At 41.2% G+C, this 21,533-nt stretch overlaps 1 protein-coding gene across 5 annotated transcripts in view; it reads right to left on the bottom strand.

Moving 5' to 3' along the window:
* The window catches only part of cadpsa (Ca2+-dependent activator protein for secretion a), a 593,453-nt gene extending 576,524 nt beyond the window's left edge, over positions 1–16,929 (bottom strand). For all 5 annotated transcript variants that reach the window (XM_068051590.1, XM_068051591.1, XM_068051593.1 and 2 more), the window contains exon 1: positions 16,338–16,929. In XM_068051590.1, the coding sequence (XP_067907691.1) occupies positions 16,338–16,673 (336 nt within the window). In that variant the 5' untranslated portion in view covers positions 16,674–16,929. The remainder of the gene's footprint in view (positions 1–16,337) is intronic.
* Between the last annotated feature and the right edge of the window lie 4,604 nt (positions 16,930–21,533).

Below are 21,533 nucleotides of genomic sequence, written 5' to 3'. Positions count from 1 at the left end.
CTAAATTTCACTCACTAACTAGCTATCCTACCTTTTAAAAGGTCTGGTGTAATTTCCAGTGCTAAATGTGAAGTCTTAAATTGTTAAATGAGATCTCAGTTTGGTCGCATCAAATGTAAACATTCTTCCTTTAAATAGAAATTTTAATTTATATTCTGCAATTTATCATTCTAGCCTTCGAGTCAGAGTTACACAGCACAGAAGCAGGCCCTTTGGCCTACCGTGTCTGCGCCAGCCATCAAGCACCCATCTATTCTAATCCCATTTTCCAGCACTTGGCCTGTAGCCTTGTATGCTAGGGCGCAGAAAAAGAATTTTAGTCAGATCACCAGTGTCCCTCAACTCAGCCAGCACCGACATACTATGAAGCTGTGCTTGAATTATATTTCTGTTATAATTTTGTTAAGTCATTTTGTTTTAAAAAGTTATGGAAATTATTTCAAATCTTTTGATGTACTATTTCCCCTCAACAGTGCAAAAACAATTTATTGTCCAGAAGATGTCTTAATTGACCTTGAGGTTTTATTGATTTTAATGTAGACATGGTCTAGGACCTCAAATCCTGATTGCAGCAATCAATGAGCACATCTGCTATTTTGACATACAACTTAACAGGGACTTTTTTTTTTAGTAGTCATCTGAACTCAGTACATCATTTAATCACAAATTAAATTATGCTTCATTTGTTAAAGTATATGTGACATACACAAATATATTGTGTGTGTCTGGAAACTAAAATGAATTCCCTAATGGACGAAAAATAAAAACAAAACATACAAGAGCAAAATACTGCAGATGTTGTAACTCTGAAATGAGAACAGAAAGTGCTGGAAATATTCAGCAGGTCTGGCAGCATCTTTATCTTTCGCTACAACTATTTAACACTCCATTTGCATTCTGTTCCATGACATCTGTCATTTAATCTCTCCTCCCTCAGTCTTATCACAGACCTTCCCTCCTGTTCTTCCACCCCTCCCCCTTTCACTTTCTCAAAGACTGTTACATTTCTAACTTTTGCCAGTTCTGATGAAGGGTCACAGACCTGAAACGTTAACTCTGTTTCTCTCTACACAGATGCTGCCAGACATGCTGAGTATTTCCAGCATTTTCGGTTCTCAAAAGATAGGTCTTGCTTGCTTCTCTGCAGAACAGTTCCACCAGTCTTTGACACGCTGTAACTGAACCATCCTTTGCAGCTTCAGACCAATCTACACAAAAGAAGCAGCTACACGCACATCACTTCAATGAGGATTCCATTTCTCATACAATGCTTCCAAGGACAAAACTTTTTAAAGTAACCACACAGTGGCAACTGAGCTATAAAGGCCAATTCTAGAGTGACAGACTCTTCCACAGGTGCTGCAGATAAAATTGGTTGTCGGGGCTGTTACGCAGTTGGCTCTCTCCTTGCGCTTCTGACTTTTTTCCTGCCAACTGCTAAGTCTCTTCGACTCGCCACACTTTAGCCCCGCCTTTATGGCTGCCCGCCAGCTCTGGCGATCGCTGGCAACTGACTCCCAGGACTTGTGATCAATGTCACAGGGCTTCATGTCGCGTTTGCAGACGTCTTTAAAGCGGAGACATGGACGGCCGGTGGGTCTGATAGCAGTGGCGACCTCGCTGTACAATGTGTCCTTGGGGAGTGTATATGGGGAGCCCAATGAATCCTGCATGAAGCTGTGTAAATTAAACATCAGTTTCTTTTTTATCATCAAGTGCAAACACCTTGTTATCATGAATTATGCAAGACTGATTTAGCTGTCTGATAACAAAAGGAAACAGCTGTAGCTAATCCACAAGAAAACACTTTCAGGCATACACTCTGCTGGCTACACTACAGAAATAGGGAAAAATACTGATTTTAATATATGAGGGCATAGTTAATAACCCTGTAACACAGTGACCATGTCACAAAGAAATATAACAACCTTATCTGTCACATGGTGTATGGTAGCATACTGGTTATGTTACTTTTTTTTTATTTCTAAAATATACTTTATTCATAAAAATCTGTAAAAAGATACATGACAAAACAGTTCCAAACAGCAGCAAGTCAAAAAAATACGAACAGTGCAAAGGACGTCAGTCTCCTTCAATACAGGAGTGAGTTGCCTCACAACCCTTCCATTTATTTTTTCATGCCATATACATTTTACAGCAAACAAAAATTTTCCCGATACAGTTCGAAGGGTTTTCCATGGATCCAGCCCCTCCGTTCAGCTTGGTGGGAGGACCTTACACAGTGGTCTTTCCCCATTGAGCCTTTGCTGCGGCTGCCCCAAGCTATAGTGTGTCCCTCAGCACGTAGTCCTGGACCTTGGAATGTGCCAGTCTGCAACATTCGGTCGTGGACAACTCTTTGCGCTGGAAGACCAGCAAGTTTCGGGCAGACCAAAGGGCGTCTTTCACCGAGTTGATAGTCCTCCAGCAGCAGTTGATGTTTGTCTCGGTGTGCGTCCCTGGGAACAGCCCGTAGATCACAGACTCCTGTGTTAAAGAGCTGCTTGGGATGAACCTCGACAAAAACCACTGCATCTCTTTCCACACCTGCTTTGCAAAGACACACCAGAAGGAGGTGGGCAACCATCTCTTCCCCACCACAGCCACCTCGAGGGCATTGTACGGAGGGGGTGAGACTTCGGGTGTGCAGGAAGGATCTGACGGGGAGGGCTCTTCTCACCCCCTCTTGGCGCTTGTTTGAAAGTGGAGAGCAGTTTGATCCAATTGCAGATTCCCTCCCCAAACCCCATTTTGGAAAGCACGTCCACCATGTAGGTGTGCGATATCCTGTCAAAAGCCTTCTCCTGGTCCAGGCTGATGAGGCAGGTGTCCACCCTCCTGTCCCGTACATAGGCGATCGTATCCCTGAGTAGCACGAGGCTATCGGAGATCTTCCTGCTGGGTACAGTACAGGTCTGATCAGGGTGGATCACCAACTCCACAGCAGACTTGACTCGACTGGCTACGACTTTGGACAGAATCTTGTAGTCAACATTAAGCAGTGAGATGGGCCTCCAATTTCTGATTTCTGCCCTCTCCCGCTTCCGCCTGTAGATGAGGGTGATGATGCCTTTCCTCATGGATTCTGACATGCTACCGGCCAGGAGCATACTCTCGTATACTTCCAGCAGGTCCGGGCCGACCCAGTCCCACAGGGCTGAATACAACTCAACCGGTAAGCCATTGCTTCCAGGAGTTTTACTCGTCACGAAGGACTTGACGGCCTTTGTCAGCTCGTCCAGAGTTAGCGGCTTGTCCAGTCTCTCCCTCCTGCTGTCATCTAAGACCTCTGTGATAGATGACAGGAAGGACTCGGAGGCTCTGCTGTCTGTGGGCTTCGTGTCATACAGCCCAGCATAAAAGGATTTGCTGATCCTTAGTGTGTCGGACTGCGAAGACGTTACCAAGCCATCCTCTTCCTTCAGGCTGCTGATAACAGAGCTCTCTGTGTGTACCTTTTGGAAGAAGTAACGCGAGCACATCTCATCCTGCTCAATGGAGCGGACTCTTGACTGGAAGATGATCTTGGAAGCCTCTGTGGCAAAGAGCGAGGCCTGCTGGCTCTTCACCTCTTGGAGGTCCTCCTTGACCTCGACCCCCATCGACTGCAGCCGGAGCAGATTTTGCATACCTTTCTGGAGTCGGGACATTTCCCTCTGTCTCTCTCTCACCCTCCGAACACCTTTGAGGATAAAGAACCTCTTGATGTTCTCCTTGATCGCTTCCCACCAGTGATTTCACGGGGTTTCGCGGTTCTCCAACCTTTGTAATCGCTTTTGAGTTCCTCAACGTTCTCTGGGGTTAGCAGCTTCCATGTCCCCCTGCCAAACCGCTGGTCATCCTGTAAGTGACAGTCAGCCAGTAAGAGGCAGTGGTCGGAGAAGAACACCGACTTGACGTCAGTGGATCTGACCGTGACAGCATGGGACACAAACAGGAAGTCAATCCTGGAACGGGCAGACCTGTCCGATCTTGACCATGTGTATCTGCGCTGCGCTCCGTCTGCAGGTTTGCTGAAGACGTCATACAGTTTGGCATCTTTAACTGTTTCTATTAGGAATCTGGACGTAGCGTCCAGTTTGCTGTCGTCTCTGCCGGATCATCCAGCTGTTGGATGGTTACCTAGGATGACCAGCCTGGACATCGCCAGCAGCAGTGGGAGCTGCTGGAAGACGGTCAGCCACTCGCTGCATTGAACCAGGGTGTACACGTTGATCAACCGGAGCGCAGCATTACTGGACTAGTAATTCAGAAACCAGGACTAATGATCTATCGGCATGAGTTCAAATTCTCCCCATAGTGACTGGAGAAAAGCTACTTTTAGTAATGGTGGCTATGAAACCACCAGACTTTTGTAAAATCCCATCTGGTTTACTGTGTCCTTTAGGGAAGGATACCTGCTACCGTTACCCGGTCTGGCCTATATGTGACTTCAGACCTGAAGCAATGTGGTTGACTGTTAAACTGCCCTCTGAAATGGCCTAGCAAGGCACACAACTGTATTCAAGAAGGCAGCTCACCATCACCTTCTCGAGGGCAATTAAGGATGGGCAATAAATGCTGGCCTTGCCAGCAATGCCCACATCCCATGAATTAATATAAAATAAACATGATAAAACTGAGCAAACTGATGGAGCCGTGGGCTGACAATGGGTAACTATAGACCAGTTAGCTTGACGTCTGTTGTGGGGAAGGTGTTAGAATTGATCATTAAGGAGACTATAGCTGGGCACATAGAAAAACGCAAGGTAATCGGGTATAACCAGCAAGGTTTTGTGAAACGGAAATCATTTTTAACCAGTTTACTGTAGTTCTTTGAAGGAGTGACATGCGCTGTGGATAAAGAGGAGCCCACTGACATACTGTACTTGGATTTCCAGAAGACATTTGACAAGGTGCCACATAAAAGGTTATTGCGCAAAGTAGGAGCTCTTGCTCGAGGGGGTAACATATTAACATGGACAGAAGATTGGCTGGCTGGCAGAAAACAGAGAGTATGCATAAATGGGTCCTTTTCTGATTGGCAAGATGTGACAAGTGGAGCCCCGCAGAGGTCTGTGCTAGGGCCTCAACTTTTTACAATTTATATCAATGACTTAGATGAGGGGAATAATGGCATGATATCTAAATTTGCAGAGGTCACAAAGATAGGTAGGAAAGTATGTTGTGAAGAGGACATAAGAAAGTTGCAGACCGATATAGATAGGTTGAGTGAGTGGGCAAAGATCTGGCAGATGGAGTATAACGTGGGAAAATGTGACATTGTCCACTTTGAAAGGACGAATAAAAAAGCAGAGTATTACTTAAACGGAGAACTACTACAGAATTCCAGGGTGCAGAGGGATCTAGTGCATGAGTCACAAAAAGTTAGTATAGCAAGTAATAAAGTAGGCTAATGGAATGCTATCCTTTATTACAAGAGTAATTGAAAATAAAAGTAAGGATGTTATGCTTCAGTTATACAGGGCATTGGTGAGACCACATCTCGAATATTGTGTGCAGTTTTGGTCTCTTTGTTTAAACAGGATGTAAATGTGTTGGAGGCGGTTCAGAGGAGGTTTACTAGATTGATATCTGGAATGAGCTGATATCTGGAATGAGCGGGTTGTCTTATGAGGAAGGGTTGGACAGACTGGGCTTGTTTTTACTGGAGTTTAGAAGAGTTAAGGGAGACTTGATTGAAGTATATAAGATCCTGAACAGTCTAGACAAGGTGGATGTGGAAAGAATGTTTCCTCTTGTGGGGAGTCCAGAACTAGAGGGCACTGTTTTAAAATTAGGGGTCTCCCTTTTAGGACAGAGATGAGGAGAATTTATTTCTCTTAGAGGGTTGTGCGACTTTGGAATTCTCTGTCTCAGAAGGTGGTGGAGGCGGAGGTACACAGATTCGTGTTAGGCAAGGGAATCAAAGATTATCGGGGGCAGATGGGAGTGTGGAATTCGAGACACAAACAGATCAACCATGATCTTATTAAATGGCAGTGCAGGCTCGAGGGGCCAAATGGCCTACTTATGCTCCTAATTCGTATGGTGGTATTCCTGTATCAGTATTCCAGAATAATGCAAGTTTACAGATCAAGCTAAAAGTGTGTTTTAATATTTGTTTTCACATTCAACAAAAACAATATATATTACTTGAAACTAGGAATGCACAAAACGTGATAGATTAAATATTGTACTGCTTAAAGGTAAGAAGAAAAACAGCAAACTGTCCAACATGATGTTTCCTGGATCTGTTTGATAGAAACATAAAAAATAAGAGCAGGAGTGGGCCATTCGGCTCTTTGAGCCTGCTCCACCATTCATTATGATCATGGCTGATCATCCAACTCAGTAACCTGTTCCCGCTTTCGCCCCATATCCTATAGAGCTATAGAATGTTGGAATTTCCATGTTGGAAATTCTACGGCCTGGACTTTGCAGTGGCAATGGCAGCAAAACTGTCAGCATTCACTGTTATTACTTCAACGAAACGAACAGCAACTTCAGGAGTGTACATGTGCAGAATAACATGGAAATTCAGAAGCTGCTATCAGTGATTCTACACGCCTCCAGAGGGTGCACTGTTGAGGTCCCCCCCACCCCCCAAAAAAAAGAGTGCAATCCTTATGCAATCAAATTGATATCAAAAATCAAATCCTTGAAAAAGTTACACCTTGTTGAATGAGATGTAACTGGGTTTTAACAACATACTAACTTCATAATTACTGTTAAACACACTGCACCTGAAAAGCTAATTTATATTTGTAGAAAGTCAAATTGTTCCATTACACAAATTTCCACCTGTTTTTACATTTTTTAAAAAAGTTTTGTTTATAGTATTTTAGCTTCTATCTTAACCTATCATAATCATTTATTTTGCGACCTGAGAATTTAAATTAAAAGTGAAGGGATTCAGTGCATTTTACTTCCTGGTTTGCTGTCTGTGACCATAACTCAGTGGTATTGGCTGCTTACCTGCTTGCTAATATCACTGCTGCTGGACACCTGGAGATCCCCTTGACTTGGCACCAGATTTAAGCTGCTGTCAGGAAAGGGGACGTCTCCACCATAGAGATCCCTAGATCTTTATGGGCAATGTTCCTAGTAAGCTGCACGGCTCCGCATCATGCCGAAAGTCCGCACAAGTTGACCTCTTTAAGTTACCACATGTGCCCAGCTGTACAAACAAATTTCAAGGGGCCATGCACTTAAACAAATGACACATGCACTCCAAAAAGATGATTAGAGGGAACATTGTTTGTGGGCAGCTTTCTTTGGGGGCGATGGCAGTTGCTTCACTGTTGACTGCAAAGCCCAGCCCTCACTCAATGCTGCATCAAATACATGTAAAATTCAAACAGAAGTCGTGGCATTGTTGCCTTATATGAGCAAGTATACCATTTTCAATAGTTTACTATGAATAAGACCTTAAGCTGCACTATTGACATATGGCAGCACCTATAAAGGAAGAGACCTTCAAATGCAATTCCACCTGAACTAACTATGGAGACAAATGAATTGTCACTTGGTTTATACTTAAGTTGGTGGTGCTGGGGCAGTAAATCATGAGTTTTGGTACATTACACAAACTCAATACATTTATTCTGAGGTCAGCTGCTTCTTGACTGATCATTAATATTTCTACACAGATAACAGTCAAATAACCAAGAAATATCGTGTTTACAATCTACTTATCTGCTACTCAGTGACACACCTGTTCACTATGCATGATCGTTCAAGTACTTTTGTGAGGATAGGATAGTTAGACATCAGCCAAATCACTCTTGATATAGTGACTAGTCATGATGAATCACTGTTATACTGAACGGATAGTCAGTACTACCAGACAGCATATAAATATGCTAAAAGTCTTCTAAATACTCATCAATAAAGCAATTTTTAATCCTGCTGTTATTTCTAGTATGTTATGAATGGAACAATTCCAAAATAGTTTCACTATTAAGCACTGGGGAACAAGTCAAAATGAGAAAATAAATGTTTAATAAAAATCCTAATTTTGCTGGCCTCATGATTAAAATGCCTACAATTCCAAGAACTATTTTAATTAATAATTTCAGAAACACTGAGTTCCTGAGTCACATCATCTTTTCATTTCACACTTTTAATCCTTGGTGGCATTCTGTATTAGCCCTTCATCTATGTTTTTCATTAAAAAGATTGTAAATCTTCAAAAATAATCAATTTATTTTTGAACTCTATCATCTTTAAATCACTTCAAGTAGAAGAAGTGGGAAAAATGTAATGTCTGAGTAAGCTTAATGACTGTTTTTATGTAGACTGGGGCTGGCACAATGTTGCAGCATTTTAATTTTTGCTTTAGTTATAATCCTTTGTCTGACAGGGAATTAATTGTGTTCAATAAAGTGTCCTATCAGTGTGAAGCAACCTCAAAGTTGTTTTGTAATTATATTTTTCACCTAAAAAGTTTGTAAGAAAACTTGGTTCTAATAAAATGTTTCCGTCTACCATAGGAAGTGACTGTGAATTGTGGGTAGCTGGGCACAGCTCTGCAGAAAGATGTAAAATAGCATCACTCTTAAGGATCAAAAATGTGAGTGCGCTCAATGCAGTTTCTGACACCCATTGATAGAAACATAGATTTTTCCTGGTTTCCTCAGAACTGAACTGATGCTTTTGAGCGAGCACCATGTTCATAATGATCAACAGGAATGTTGACATAACTTCCTGTGGTTTTTCTGAAGTTCAAAGTGGTCTGCACATTAATATGCTTTTTTCCACTTTGAATTTCTCTATTTTACAGCTAATCTGTTTCACGATTCATGCTAAATGTTAAAATCTTAATTTCAGATACTACACAGCAACTAACTACATATTTTCCCTGATTCATTTGTAGATATCACATTGTCATTGTATGAATATGATCACAAATCAACGACGTGAAGTGCACTGTAATCTGCTGCTAGCATAAAATGGATTAGAACTGAATCAACTCTTCTCCCCCACCCAGCACCCCACTTCCAGATCAGAATATTGTGTCTTTATAAAAAGGTACAGACATAAGGAAATGAAGACGAGGTTACAGATTAGTTATGAACTACCTTTCCTTCAAAGCTTTGAGTCATTACCTGAATACTTTAGATTACATCTTTGTAATCACTCACAGCTATCAGTTATATATGAATGAATGATTATACTTATTTTAGACTGCATAAATTTGTATGATAAATTCAGTTTGTAAAAATTTAGAATTATCCCCTCCACGTCTCTGTAATCTCTCCAGCCTCCGAGATATCTGCATTCATCTAATTCTGGCCTCTTGAGCACTGTCTGTTGCCCGGGGCCCTAAGCTCCGGAATTCCCTCCCCACACCTCTCCACCTCACTTTCCTCCTTTAAGACGCTCCTTCAAACCTACCTCTTTGACCAGTCTTTTGATCATTGACCTAATATCTCCTTATGTGGCTCATGTCATATTTTGTTTTATAATGCTCCTACCAAGAGCATTGGGATGTTTTATTTTATTGATGGCACTATATAAACAGAAGTTACCAAGGTGCTATATAAATAGACATCGTCATTGTTATTATGAAATCAATGGACTCTATGATGCAAGAAACAAGGAAAAGAAAGGAAAGACAGAGTGGGCACTTACACACTGGTTTTCATGTCCTCTGGATGTCTCAAAGAACTTTAGAACCAATGGATAACTGTTGAAGTTATAACTGTGGTTGTGTAAGCAAATATAATGACACCTTGAATGTATTGAGACAAAATTTATCAGTTTAAAAGATTACATAACCAATATCCGCACACTGAATTCTACAGATGTGCCTATTATTTTACTTTAAACTATTTTGTAAACATAACATTATGGTAACTATAGAAGTAATTACTCCTAGCATAGCTGAAGATAGTTACTCACTAATGCTTTTGCAGTTTTAAAATAGTGATAGCTTCTTTAGTTTACTATTTTAAAAGGGAAGAGCTGGCAAGCTTATAAGTATACTTTGGGCTAAAGATAGAGAAAAGTATACTCCATCAAAAATACATGATAAATAATTCAACTTTCGTACAGCTGTGTTATTTGACATTTTGGACTGCTAAATTTGCAGTCTTTATTGCTGAGGCATTGAAAACTCTTCTGGCATTTAATGGAGGAAATATTTTGCATATTAACTTGGAATCTGAGAAAAGTAAAGGATTGTAGTACTTTCAGAATATCTGTGTTTTTTTCACTTTGCATTCTTAGAAGAGTTGTGATAGGTAAAAGAGACAAAAATAACAATGCAATTTCCTACAGCTAAACATTGATAAGATCAAAGTAAACATCTTTGACCCCTCCACAAAATCTGCACCCTCACCATCAAATGCAATATTATCCTCCTCCAGGCCACAGTCTCTGATTGAACCAGACTGTCTGGAATGTCAGCATCCTCTGACTCCAAGCTGAGCTTCCAAACCTTTCCATTACAAAGGCCAACACTGATGCTTCCACACTCATATCAGTCCATCTGTTGCTGAAATCCTCATCCATGCTTTCGTCACTATTCCAATGCTCTCATTTTCTGTCCTCTGTAAATGTCAGCTCATAAAAAATTCTGCTGTCTGTATCCTGTCCCACACCAAGTCCCTCACTGACCTGCAATGGCTCCCAATCCATTAATATCTCAAATTTAAAATTCTCATTCTAACGTTTAAATTCCTTCATGGCTTTTCCCATTCGTACCTCTCTAATCTCCTCTAACTTACCCCTCCAAACTCTCTATGCCCCTGATTCTAGCCTCTTTTGACCTCCCCTAAACTTTACCCCACCATTGATACCCACGTCTTCAATTGCCTAGGGTCCCACTATGGAATTTTCTCCCTAAGCCTTTCCATCCTCTCTATTCTTCTATAAAATCCCCCTTAAAAACCACTTCCTTAACCATGCTTTTGATCATCTCTCCTAATATCTCATTCAATGGCTCAGCACTTTTTTTTATGCCTCTGTGAAACAACTTGGGACAATTTCTCAGTTTTGAAGGCACTATATAAATGCAAGTGATTTCTATTGCTGTTGAACTAAAACTTTGAAATACATTTAAACTGAAGATGCAAAATGAAAAGTAATGATTTATCATTGGAATACATTGCACACATGTCCTTACATTTATAGATAACAATCAAACTTCAAGAAGTTCTTTAATTTCCAATAATGCACTGTAACGTGTGTAATTGTGGCTCTTAAATATCATTAGATCATTTGATTAGAAGTAAAGCTTTGTCCTGTCTTCAGCAAATGTGGTAATGGAAATGACCAGTGATTCAGGTATGATATCAGGATTCAGTTTCTGAATGACTATTGAGCAGAAGAGAGCAGGAGAATTTTAAATAGGATGAGAAAAAAAAAGGCAGAGGATACAGCAGGATATAGATCGGTTGGAGACTTGGGCGGAGAAATGGCAGATGGAGTTTAATACGGACAAATGCATTTTGGAAGGTCTAATGCAGGTGGGAAGTATACAGTAACTGGCAGAACCCTTAGGAGTATTGACAGGCAGAGAGATCTGGGCGTACAGGTCCACAGGTCACTGAAAGTGGCAATGCAGGTGGATAAGGTAGTCAAGAAGGCATACGGCATGCTTGCCTCCATCGGTCGGGGCACAGAGTATAAAAATTGGCAAGTCATGCTGCAGCTGTACAGAACTTTAGTTAGGCCACACTTAGAATATTGCGTGCAATTCTGGTCGCCACACTACCAGAAGGACGTGGAGGCTTTGGAGAGGGTACAGAGGAGGTTTACCAGGATGTTGCCTGGTCTGGAGGGCATTAGCTATGAGGAGAGGTTGGAAAAACTCGGATTGTTTTCACTGGAACGACGGAGGTGGAGGGGCGACATGATAGAGGTTTACAAAGTTATGAGCGGCATGGACAGAGTGGATAGTCAAAAGCTTTTTCCCAGGGTGGAAGAGTCAGTTACTAGGGGACATAGGTTTAAGGTGCGAGGGGCAAAGTTTAAAGGGGATGTGCGGGGCAAGTTTTTCACACAGAGGGTGGTGAGTGCCTGGAACTTGCTGCCGGGGGAGGTGGTGGAAGCAGGTACGATAGCGACGTTTAAGAGGCATCTTGACAAATACATGAATAGGATGGGAATAGAGGGATACGGTCTCCGGAAGTGCAGAAGGTTTTAGTTTAGGCAGGCATCATGATCAGCGCAGGCTTGGAGGGCCGAATGGCCTGTTCCTGTGCTGTACTGTTCTTTGTTCTTTGCTCTTTGTTGAAATATAGAGGAAGATCTACAACGTGAATGGATGCAACAGGAAACTGTATGGAATATAATGTGGATGCAATATAATACAAATATAGTACATTTAGAAGTCAAATTATATTTTGGAAATATATATACTAAAAATGTAAAAATATGCATTGTTAAATAGAGAATAATGGACAACTGAGAGGAACTGCAAAGGAATAATTTAACCAATGAGTTCAGGCAACATCATGAATCTGACAAAGTTAAACCCCAAAGTGAATTTACTGCTTTAATATCTCTTGCTGAGGTTTCTTATTCTCCAGAATATCTAGCCTAGATTTTTCTCTCAATAGCAAGCACCAAATTTCAATTTTCTGGCAAAACCCATCTACTATACTATCCAAGTGCCTGTTCAGAGGTATTCTGAAAATGTTTAGACGAACTTTCGTGGGATCCTGTCGAAAAAAATATATATATTTGCTGGAGTCTTGCCTCCTTGAGGAGAGGACTTTTTTTTTTAATAAATCATTCATAGCATGTGGATGTCACTGGCAAGGCCAGCATTTATTGCTCATCGCCATATAACTGAGTGGCTTGCTAGGTCATTTCAAAGGGAATTGCTAATAGTCTGGAGTCACGTATAGGCCAGACTGGGTAAGAACAGCAGACTTCCTTTCCTAAAAGACATTAATGAACTAAGTTTTTTAACAAAACATGACAACCCAGTAGTTTCATGGCCACCATTACTGATACAATGATTCCTTTAAAATTTTCTGGTTCTACGCGGACAGCGAATTTTTTTTTCAACGTGCGGTACTTTTACACTTTCTTTGCATGTGGTACTTAACACGGAATAAGGTCTGTGCAGTACTCTCCAGGCTGCTGTGTGGCTGCACACAGACCCAGCTTGGTGGGAACTTTGCCGATACTAGCTTTTTATTCGAGCTTTTATTTATATAACTGAAGTTAAATTCTCCAGCTGCCATGAAAGGATTTGAACTCATGTCTCTGAATCATTAGTCCAGACGTCTGGATTACTAGCACAGTAGCGTAACCAATATGCTACCGTACCCATACCAGCCTTGTAGAAGTGGAGCATCTTTTTAAAAAAAACTCCTAATGCCTCAGGGCTGAAATTAAGCTCCAGCTGGCCCTCTCTCCAGTGGCACTTTCAAATTGGAACAATGGAATAAGGGTGAGTAATCTCATTGACCTGCCTTCAATTATCCTATTCCACCAATTTGGCAGTAAATGTTTCTGCCAGCATTAGTACCTAGAGAAGGTATTTCCCACAATTTATAGCTTACTGCTCAATGCAGAATCAAGGCTATGATATTTCTACTTTTACTCATTTTAGGACCAAATATTTGTGTCACCAATTATTGCAGGTGATGATTGTCAGATGCAGGAAGATAGGCAGATTATCATTATAGAACATCAAGAGGTAAGCAGCAGTTGATTAAAGTAAAGAAAAATTAATTATCTTATAAAATGAAAGTACAGATTGATATTAAGCATGCTGGGTGCCCTGACAGCTTCAACCACTAAGGCATTAAATTATGTTTCATTGCCTTTTGTAATTCTATGGGTCAAGTAGAATTTAAACCTGAATCGCTGCGTCATTCAACTCAACTTGTTCATATTTACACTACAAATGTGTTTTAATCGACGATTAACAACTCCCAAGGATGAATAATTCTCACCACTCATTAGAAATCGAAGAAATTAAGGACTCTGCTGGTGGTGTTGTCTTCTACAAAGTCATATTCTCCCTGAATTTCTCTCGGAACAAAACATGGTACTTCAGCAGCAAAGGGTCATATCATCGCATCGCTATCAGCTGCTACTGTTGGGTGTCTCTGTTCCCCCCTCCCAAATTCAGCTCAAGCTTCCACTGCTGATTTAAAATCAGACACAGCCTTGCAGGATAGAGAACGAAGAGGTTAATTTATTTATTAAATTGAAAACGGGAGGGAGTTGATATTTAAATATAATGGCACTGAAGGGGTTCAGCAACAGTGGATAGGCATACTCTGGTGGAAATTAGATAAAACGAGAAAATGTATTTCTGGATGCCAGAATACCAGCTGAGATGAAGGTGAGTGCTTGATGGATAGAAGCTCTATGATATTGACCTTCATCTTATACGATAGCCATGGACTTTCCCTTTTTTGAGAGGAATTTGGGTGATGTCACCTCATAATGTGGGTCACCTAAGTATACAGGATTTTTCTGTACTTCCTACACGTTATAACTCTTCAGTGAGACACTGCAATTCAGAACCATAGAAAAGTTATGACACAGAAAGAGACCATTCAGCGCCAGTGTCTGCGCCAGCTGAAAAAACTAGCCGCCCAATCTAATCTCACCTTCCAGCATCTGGTCCGTAGCCTTGCAGGTGAAGCAATATAATTCATGGTTATATTTCGGACACAACTACTAGAGTATATGATGTGCATTTAATCTGGCAGTTTATTGGATATTACTGTTGTGCAGAAAATTCGTACTTCATTTCAAATCATGCAGGACACAATGCCCTTATTATGAAAAGTCCAGGTAATTCACAGATTTAAGTTGTAGAGTAATTATGCTTCTGACTGAAAATCTGGCTCCTCCATTAAAGATAGTGACCTGCAGAATTCTTTTAAGTACAATTACAAAATATCACTACGCTTGTATGCATAAACTATTCCTCCTTTTCGTTTCAGCATAATTCTCTAAGCAGACCAAAATTGTTTTAAACAAAGTCACAATGGGGAAGTATTGAATTATTGTGTCATTTGGACCCACAACAATCTAATTTGAAGAGAGATTTAAACAAATATTAATTGTATCAATATTACCTTTTTTCACCCAAACAGCAGTAAATTGGTGTATTATTTCTTTCTTCAGAGCTTGGGATTTATAGTGACTTTAAATTACTAATTTATTGTTCAAGCCTTTCAGACTAGTGGAGTTTTACATTTAAATTACTTTACTGCAAAATAATTCAGCATGCGCTACAAAATGTGTCATTTCCAAGTATCATCTAAAATAATTGCTTACAGTTAATATTCAGATACGCAAAGTGTGGAAGATTGAAATTCATCCACAAAAGCAAAGCTTTTTCAGTTCTCCACTTTCAGAGATAAGGGTCTGAACTAAATTGCAAAAAAAACCAAGCATAGTATTCCGTAAATGAAATCAGACATTTCCAAATGACAAGTGTGCCAGTAGGGACAGTGAGTACTGTATGCAGTACAAAAGCAGCAAGGATTGTTATCCTAGGGCAACATGAAATGATCTGTGGTAACAGCCCAACGCTGGTCCATAAACTAAGGAGTGTTCTAACGTACACTTTAGTTTATATACAGCAGCTGGAAGTCATACATTTAAGCTCGATACAAGCTATTACTCGCGTTAATTTTGAATGTGCTGGAAGTAATAACCATTGCCAGCGCCACTTGGCGGTGACAGCGATCAACACATGAGGATGATGACGCCCCATGTTGTATATCGGAGTGCAGGTGTGATTATTTGTCTATTAGGATAGTGTTCCTCAAAATGAGCAGATAAACCACGTCGCAAATCGATCATCGGTTTATTTAATGGCACCATTTTACTCGTTATCGCAATATGAACTGTTGGTCAATGATAAAATATGCGCAGTTCTGAGAACAAAGGGCAATTCACAGATCTTTTGGTAGCGATGCGTTTGAAATCAAGTTTTTGCATTAGCTGGGCAGAGTTTGGCTTGATTGCAATTTCTGAAACCGAGCCACAAATCCAAAACAACCGCAAAGTTGCTTTTAGCCTCCCCGCCATAATTAAGAAGTCACCTTGAAGTGCTAATTATTGGTTCTATTTAAAGGACGCCAAGTGTAATAAAGTGTTTCTCTGCAGACTAGCTGCTCTGGGCACCCGAGAACTGGATGAGTCTTGCTACCGCAGTAAGAAGCACTCAGATCGATCAATTTCCAGCATCTCCCCGGGCAGAGCTGAGACATTAGCAATGTCAAAAAAGGCTTGCATTTTTTTTTGTGCCAACAGCTGATTAACACGAGGCTAAAGCTGTTGCAGAGGACGTGATGCCCCTTCCAACCAGAAAGGTTGCTGATGCCTTGAGGGGCATAGATTTTTTTCCTCCTCCCTGGCTGGCTTACCTTTTGCTGCCTCCTCGCCATGTCTGTGGGCTGCTTGGCATTGAACGGATAGGCGATGCATCTCATCACAAAGACGTACAACTGAAGCTTTCTCTTTCTCTCTTCCTCTTCTTTCTGCAGCCTCTCGAGTTCCTCTTTCTCCTTCTCACTCACCACGGACGGGCTGGGGCTGGACGGTCGGATGCTGCTGCTCCGGCTGCTGGGTTGTAAACCCCCGCTGCTCTCGCTGGTCCTGCTCGGGGAGAGGCGACTCCCCGGGGCCGGAGCCTGCACCTCCTTGTTCTCCTCCTCCACTATCTCCTCCGATTCCTCCTCACTAGACGACGGGTCCAACATCGTGGTGCCTTACCTGCAGACTCACTCCCTCACGCTCTGGCACATACACAGAGAATAAAGCAGAGGAACAGCAGCTACAGGCACTGTGCAAGTAAACAGAGGCAGAGAGGAAGCGAGCTCTCCTTTGCTTTGCACGGATTGTCAGCAGGCAGGAAGCCGATTGCTTACGTTTTTGCGATTTAACTCTCCTGTCACCGACAGAAGGTATTAAGGATGTGCACAGTTCGGGATCGAGGCTTTATTCATCCACAATCCCTTTCTGCTTGCCGGATTCTGTCAATAAAATGTGATCGATGGCCACCACTTCCTGCTACAGGTCTGCAACGCAGATAAAAGCTCCAAACAAGGACCGCCGCAGACGAGAACTCATAACTGCAACGATGATATTGCTTGAAAATTTAATTCGACTCACAATATGTAACAACATTGTACATGCACTGTACCCGAGGGAAGGCATCTCACCGCCTTTCATTGTCATTAAATACAATGCATGGAACTGATTAAATAAATTAGTTTCATCAGAAATCAACGATTCATTGTATAATTGAAGTTCAACCGCCACAATCAGTAAATTGTATCATATTTATAAATGCACAAAAAAGAAATAAAACAAAAATAATTTCCTGACTATTCAGATAAACTGGTATTCATTTTTTTTTTAAAAAACTATAATTTTGGAAGCAGAGGATAAAACAAGATTTTGTGAATTCTGTCGTTCTCTGAAATAAAATACCCCGATCACTACTGATCAATAAAATACCCCGATCACTACTGATCAATAAAATACCCCGATCACTACTGATCAATAAGTTAAGTTTTCAGCATTGCGATAACCACGAATACACAGCATTTGTTAGGGCTCATATTAGATTGGCTTTGTAATATTATGGATTTCTGCACACAGACGAAGTTTCCACTGGAATTTTCATTCAAATCAAGCAGCATTGCTTTCCTAACATCCCCTTATATAATTTTCTTCGTGCTTTCTGACACAATTGTTAAAGGTTTCACATAAAACGACCCAACATTTGACTGGATTACTTTCAGTCTAAAGTAGTTCTTAACGGATTCTACACTCTACGCCCCCTGCTGCAAAGTAATGATATGACAGGCAGTGCAAAGGATTTTGGAGACCCATTCATAAATGTGAAATCCAATTTTCATAGCGAGTTATGATATTAAGCAGCCGTCGTGACTTGTGTTTCAAAACATGCTCAGTTTTGCATACTTTTGGCTGGATTTTCTGCATGATTTTCAGGCCGTATTTTGGAGGGAGGGGACAGTAAATGTTGTCATGCCCACCATCGGTTTTTGCCCTTGCCCAATTGTCCACCTTCATTCCTGGTCCATAGTGGAAGGGCTCCCTCATAACTGTTCAGGTGTCTTTAAATGAGGTGGTAATATCATTGGGAAGTTATGGCCCTCATTTTGTGGTCAGTGATGAAGTGACAGCACTCACTGCTGACCTCGAAGAAAGCTGCCCACAAAGAACGAGCGAGCTCCATGGTATTCACTTCACCTTACATTCTGTCACCAGCTGTTGTGTGCACACCTTTGAGAGGTGTAGCTATGTTATCTTGTCAGTAGTGTAAGAGCTGTGATGGAACATACCATGTGACTTCTGGGTTGGCGGCAGTCTTAAGTAAGTACCTGTACAGTGAAGACCTGTCTGTACATGCAGGAGCATGCTTAAATAAAGAGTCCACTTACTGATCCCATCTTGAGTGGTCAATGCTTTGTGTATAGTTACAGATGACACAGAGGTTAAAACAACATGGAATATGGTGGCACAGTGCACGTTTGAAGGCCAGGCCACGTAGCAGAACTTCAAAAATGTAAAGACGAAAATTGGAACAGAAGATCAGGATCGTGGTGCTCTACTTCAGTGCGAGGTCATGGAGAGGAACCAGTCTGAAGTCATGAAGAGCCACACAAAGAAAAAGGCCAAGTTTCTTTAAAGCTGTGAGTACCTGATTTTAAAATTGCTGAACCGGTGATCAAAAGAAGAAACAGGTCAGTCCAGGATCACGGTGTCCAAGTTTGCTGCAGGTTGCTCCAGGATCATGCTGTCCAAAGCCTGTTCTGACCCGGCCAAAAGTAAAATAAAAAAGCTTTGGCTGCCATTGCCTTTTCCCTGGCTAACTGCTTTGTGAGGAGTGGGTGGGGGTGCTAACAAAAGTGCGTGAATTGGGCACAATGCCGCATCCTCCAGGTGGAACTGCAGCCAGCTCTCTGTCTGTCTGCATAGCAGGAGATAGCGCCACACCCTCCACACCTGTTCATAGGTGGATAAACAGACAGCTATTTCAGTTTGCCTGCACAGCAGGAGATATCTTTTAAAAGCAATGGCAGTGAGTCATTACAAGAATAACAGCACAGTTCCCTACCATCAACTGGAAAGCATCTGACTTGCTATCAGAATTTCAGCTCTTCAAGCAAAGTGTCGAGTTTTGTTTGATGACTTAGCAGTCGCGGATCCACAGAAGCAGGCAGTGAAAATATGCATTGCCATTGGCAATGAAGGCTTACATCGCCTTAACATTTCTGGTCTTACTGAAGAAGAGCAGATGGATCCTGTGAAAATCTGGTCCACATTAGAGGATCAATTTCGTGTCACACTCAATTTTTGGGTCCAGCATCTCAAATTCATATCTTTTTGATAGCAGCCAACTGAATCCATTGACCAGTTTGTCAGTCGATGTTGAGCTAAGGGCCGTGAATGTGATGTCACTGAGACTGAGCTGGGAGACTGCATCATCCAGCTTGTGATTGCATCCACAATAATAAAGGCATACCAGAGGGCTCTTTTAGAGAAATCCAGGGGTATTGTTATGACCGAGGCGGGAATAATGCACTATCAATTCAGTCCCATTACTACAAAGGTCACAGCATATTATTAAAGTTTCCCACCTACCAGAAATTAGCCAAATTAAATACTTTATTAACCCACAAAAATAAAACACACCAAACCAGGTATCTCTAACAACACCAAATTAACTATCTATTCATAAACTAAATCTTAAACAATACTGAGATAAATCTATGTCTGAAAAGACTTTATAACTTCTTATTCCTCCTAACCCTCATACACACACATACATTTAAAAACCAATGGTTACCCGGTTTTAAAATGATGTTTTAAATTAGAGCTGTTTCTTAGGAATAATATAAATAACTGGGTTCTAAATCCTGGTGGGTTACATTCCTGGTTTGGTGAGGTGTCCCAGAGTCAAATTGTCAGATGCCTCTCAAAGTCTCCAGGCGAGTTGATGAACATTCTTCGGCTGCAGTAGGCATCACACAGATTTTTCAACAAGGAGTATAACAACAGGTCTATTTAGATTTTTGAATTAGCAGTCTATCAGTAGAAACTTTACTGAGAATTCCAGAACTCCCAGAAACACAAAAGACAACAGAAAGTCACTCCTGTGGCAAAGACTTCTTGAAGTAAAAAGGAATTTGCTCCCTCAAACAATGCAAAGATTCCTTTCCAGGGGGCTTTTCCACTTTAGGTGAAACACAGCCTTTAGGCCAATATAGATTTTCTGCTGAGTGAAAGACAAAATCGAGCATGCTTTGCTGGTCTGCCAGATCAAATCGGTTCTGGCCAGTCTTTACACACAAACTGATACAATACGGCATGTGACCACATCTCTCTCGCTGTTGCTTAGTGTCATGGACTTGTATTTATTTTCTCCTCAGATTAAAAACAGTGTGTGCCTTTAAGACTCTGTTAAAAACAGTGCACCTCTAAGGGAGAGAAAGTTCTGGAATTTCTAAGGTACAATGTGCCAGCAGCTGCATTTGTTACCCTAGGTGACAGCAGGAGAGAGAGAGGTCACATGGTTCAATGTTTCAATTTGACCGTGTGTAAAACTGGCAAAAAAAGGTCTGAACCAGTTACTTTTGACAGATTCTCAAATGAGGAGTGCTACTGAAGAGAAGATAGCTATCTATTTTCTCTCAGCAAAAGTTCTACAGGGAGCTACGGGCCAAATTAATTGACTAAAGAAGATAAGCCTTGTTTTCAAGAAATCATTTGTATTGCTGAAGGACCTGTTGATGCCTACTGCAGCCAAAGAGTTGAATGCTTATTAAAAACAGACTACTGCATCAAATACACATGAAGACTTCGAGTGGCCTTTGACTATTTCCACATCAGAATACCTCATCCATCAGGAACGTAAACGCACAAAGGCTTACATATTTTATTTATTCTTAAGAGACAGCTAATTTTTAAAAACCACCACTTTTAAAACTGGTTAACTGCTGTTAATTTTGAGTGTATATGTATGAATGGGGGAGTTAGATTAAAATAAGAAGTTATAAGGTCATTAGACATAGTTTATCTTAAAAGTCTTTATGATTTAGTTTTAATAAATAGTTAATTAGTTGTCGTCTAAAGATACCGGGTTTGATCTGTTTTATTCTGGGAGTTACCGGTAAAGGCATACTACCTGACCCGAACCCGACGAGACCCGACGATATGTTTTGGGTTCAGGTTGGGTCATGTTGCACTTCCGGGTCCGGCATTCAGGCTCGGGTCGGGCCAGGTCGGACACACTCTATCACAGGTAAGTGGCTCCAATGTTAATTTAATTTTTGGACTAGGAAGGTGGTTTTTTTACAGTTATTTTAATCTTGTGCAGATTAGCAAGAAAGTGAAAAACAGAAGGTAAGTTAACTGATAGTCAGGTCAGGTGCTGCAAATACCATTGCTGCATTGAGTAAGGATTACAAGTACAGGAAACCATCTATCACATGTTAAAGGTGTGGGCTCTTACATATGCCTAAGGGTGGCCCAGTATTTAACGACATCTGCAAAACATGTGGTGTCACGGGTCACTGGAAACACCAGTG

This window comes from Heterodontus francisci, chromosome 19 (genome assembly GCF_036365525.1).
Source record: "Heterodontus francisci isolate sHetFra1 chromosome 19, sHetFra1.hap1, whole genome shotgun sequence".
Taxonomy (NCBI): Eukaryota; Metazoa; Chordata; class Chondrichthyes; order Heterodontiformes; family Heterodontidae; genus Heterodontus; species Heterodontus francisci.
The sequence above is the reverse complement of the archived record's forward strand: the minus strand, read 5'-3'. Positions and strand labels throughout refer to the sequence as shown.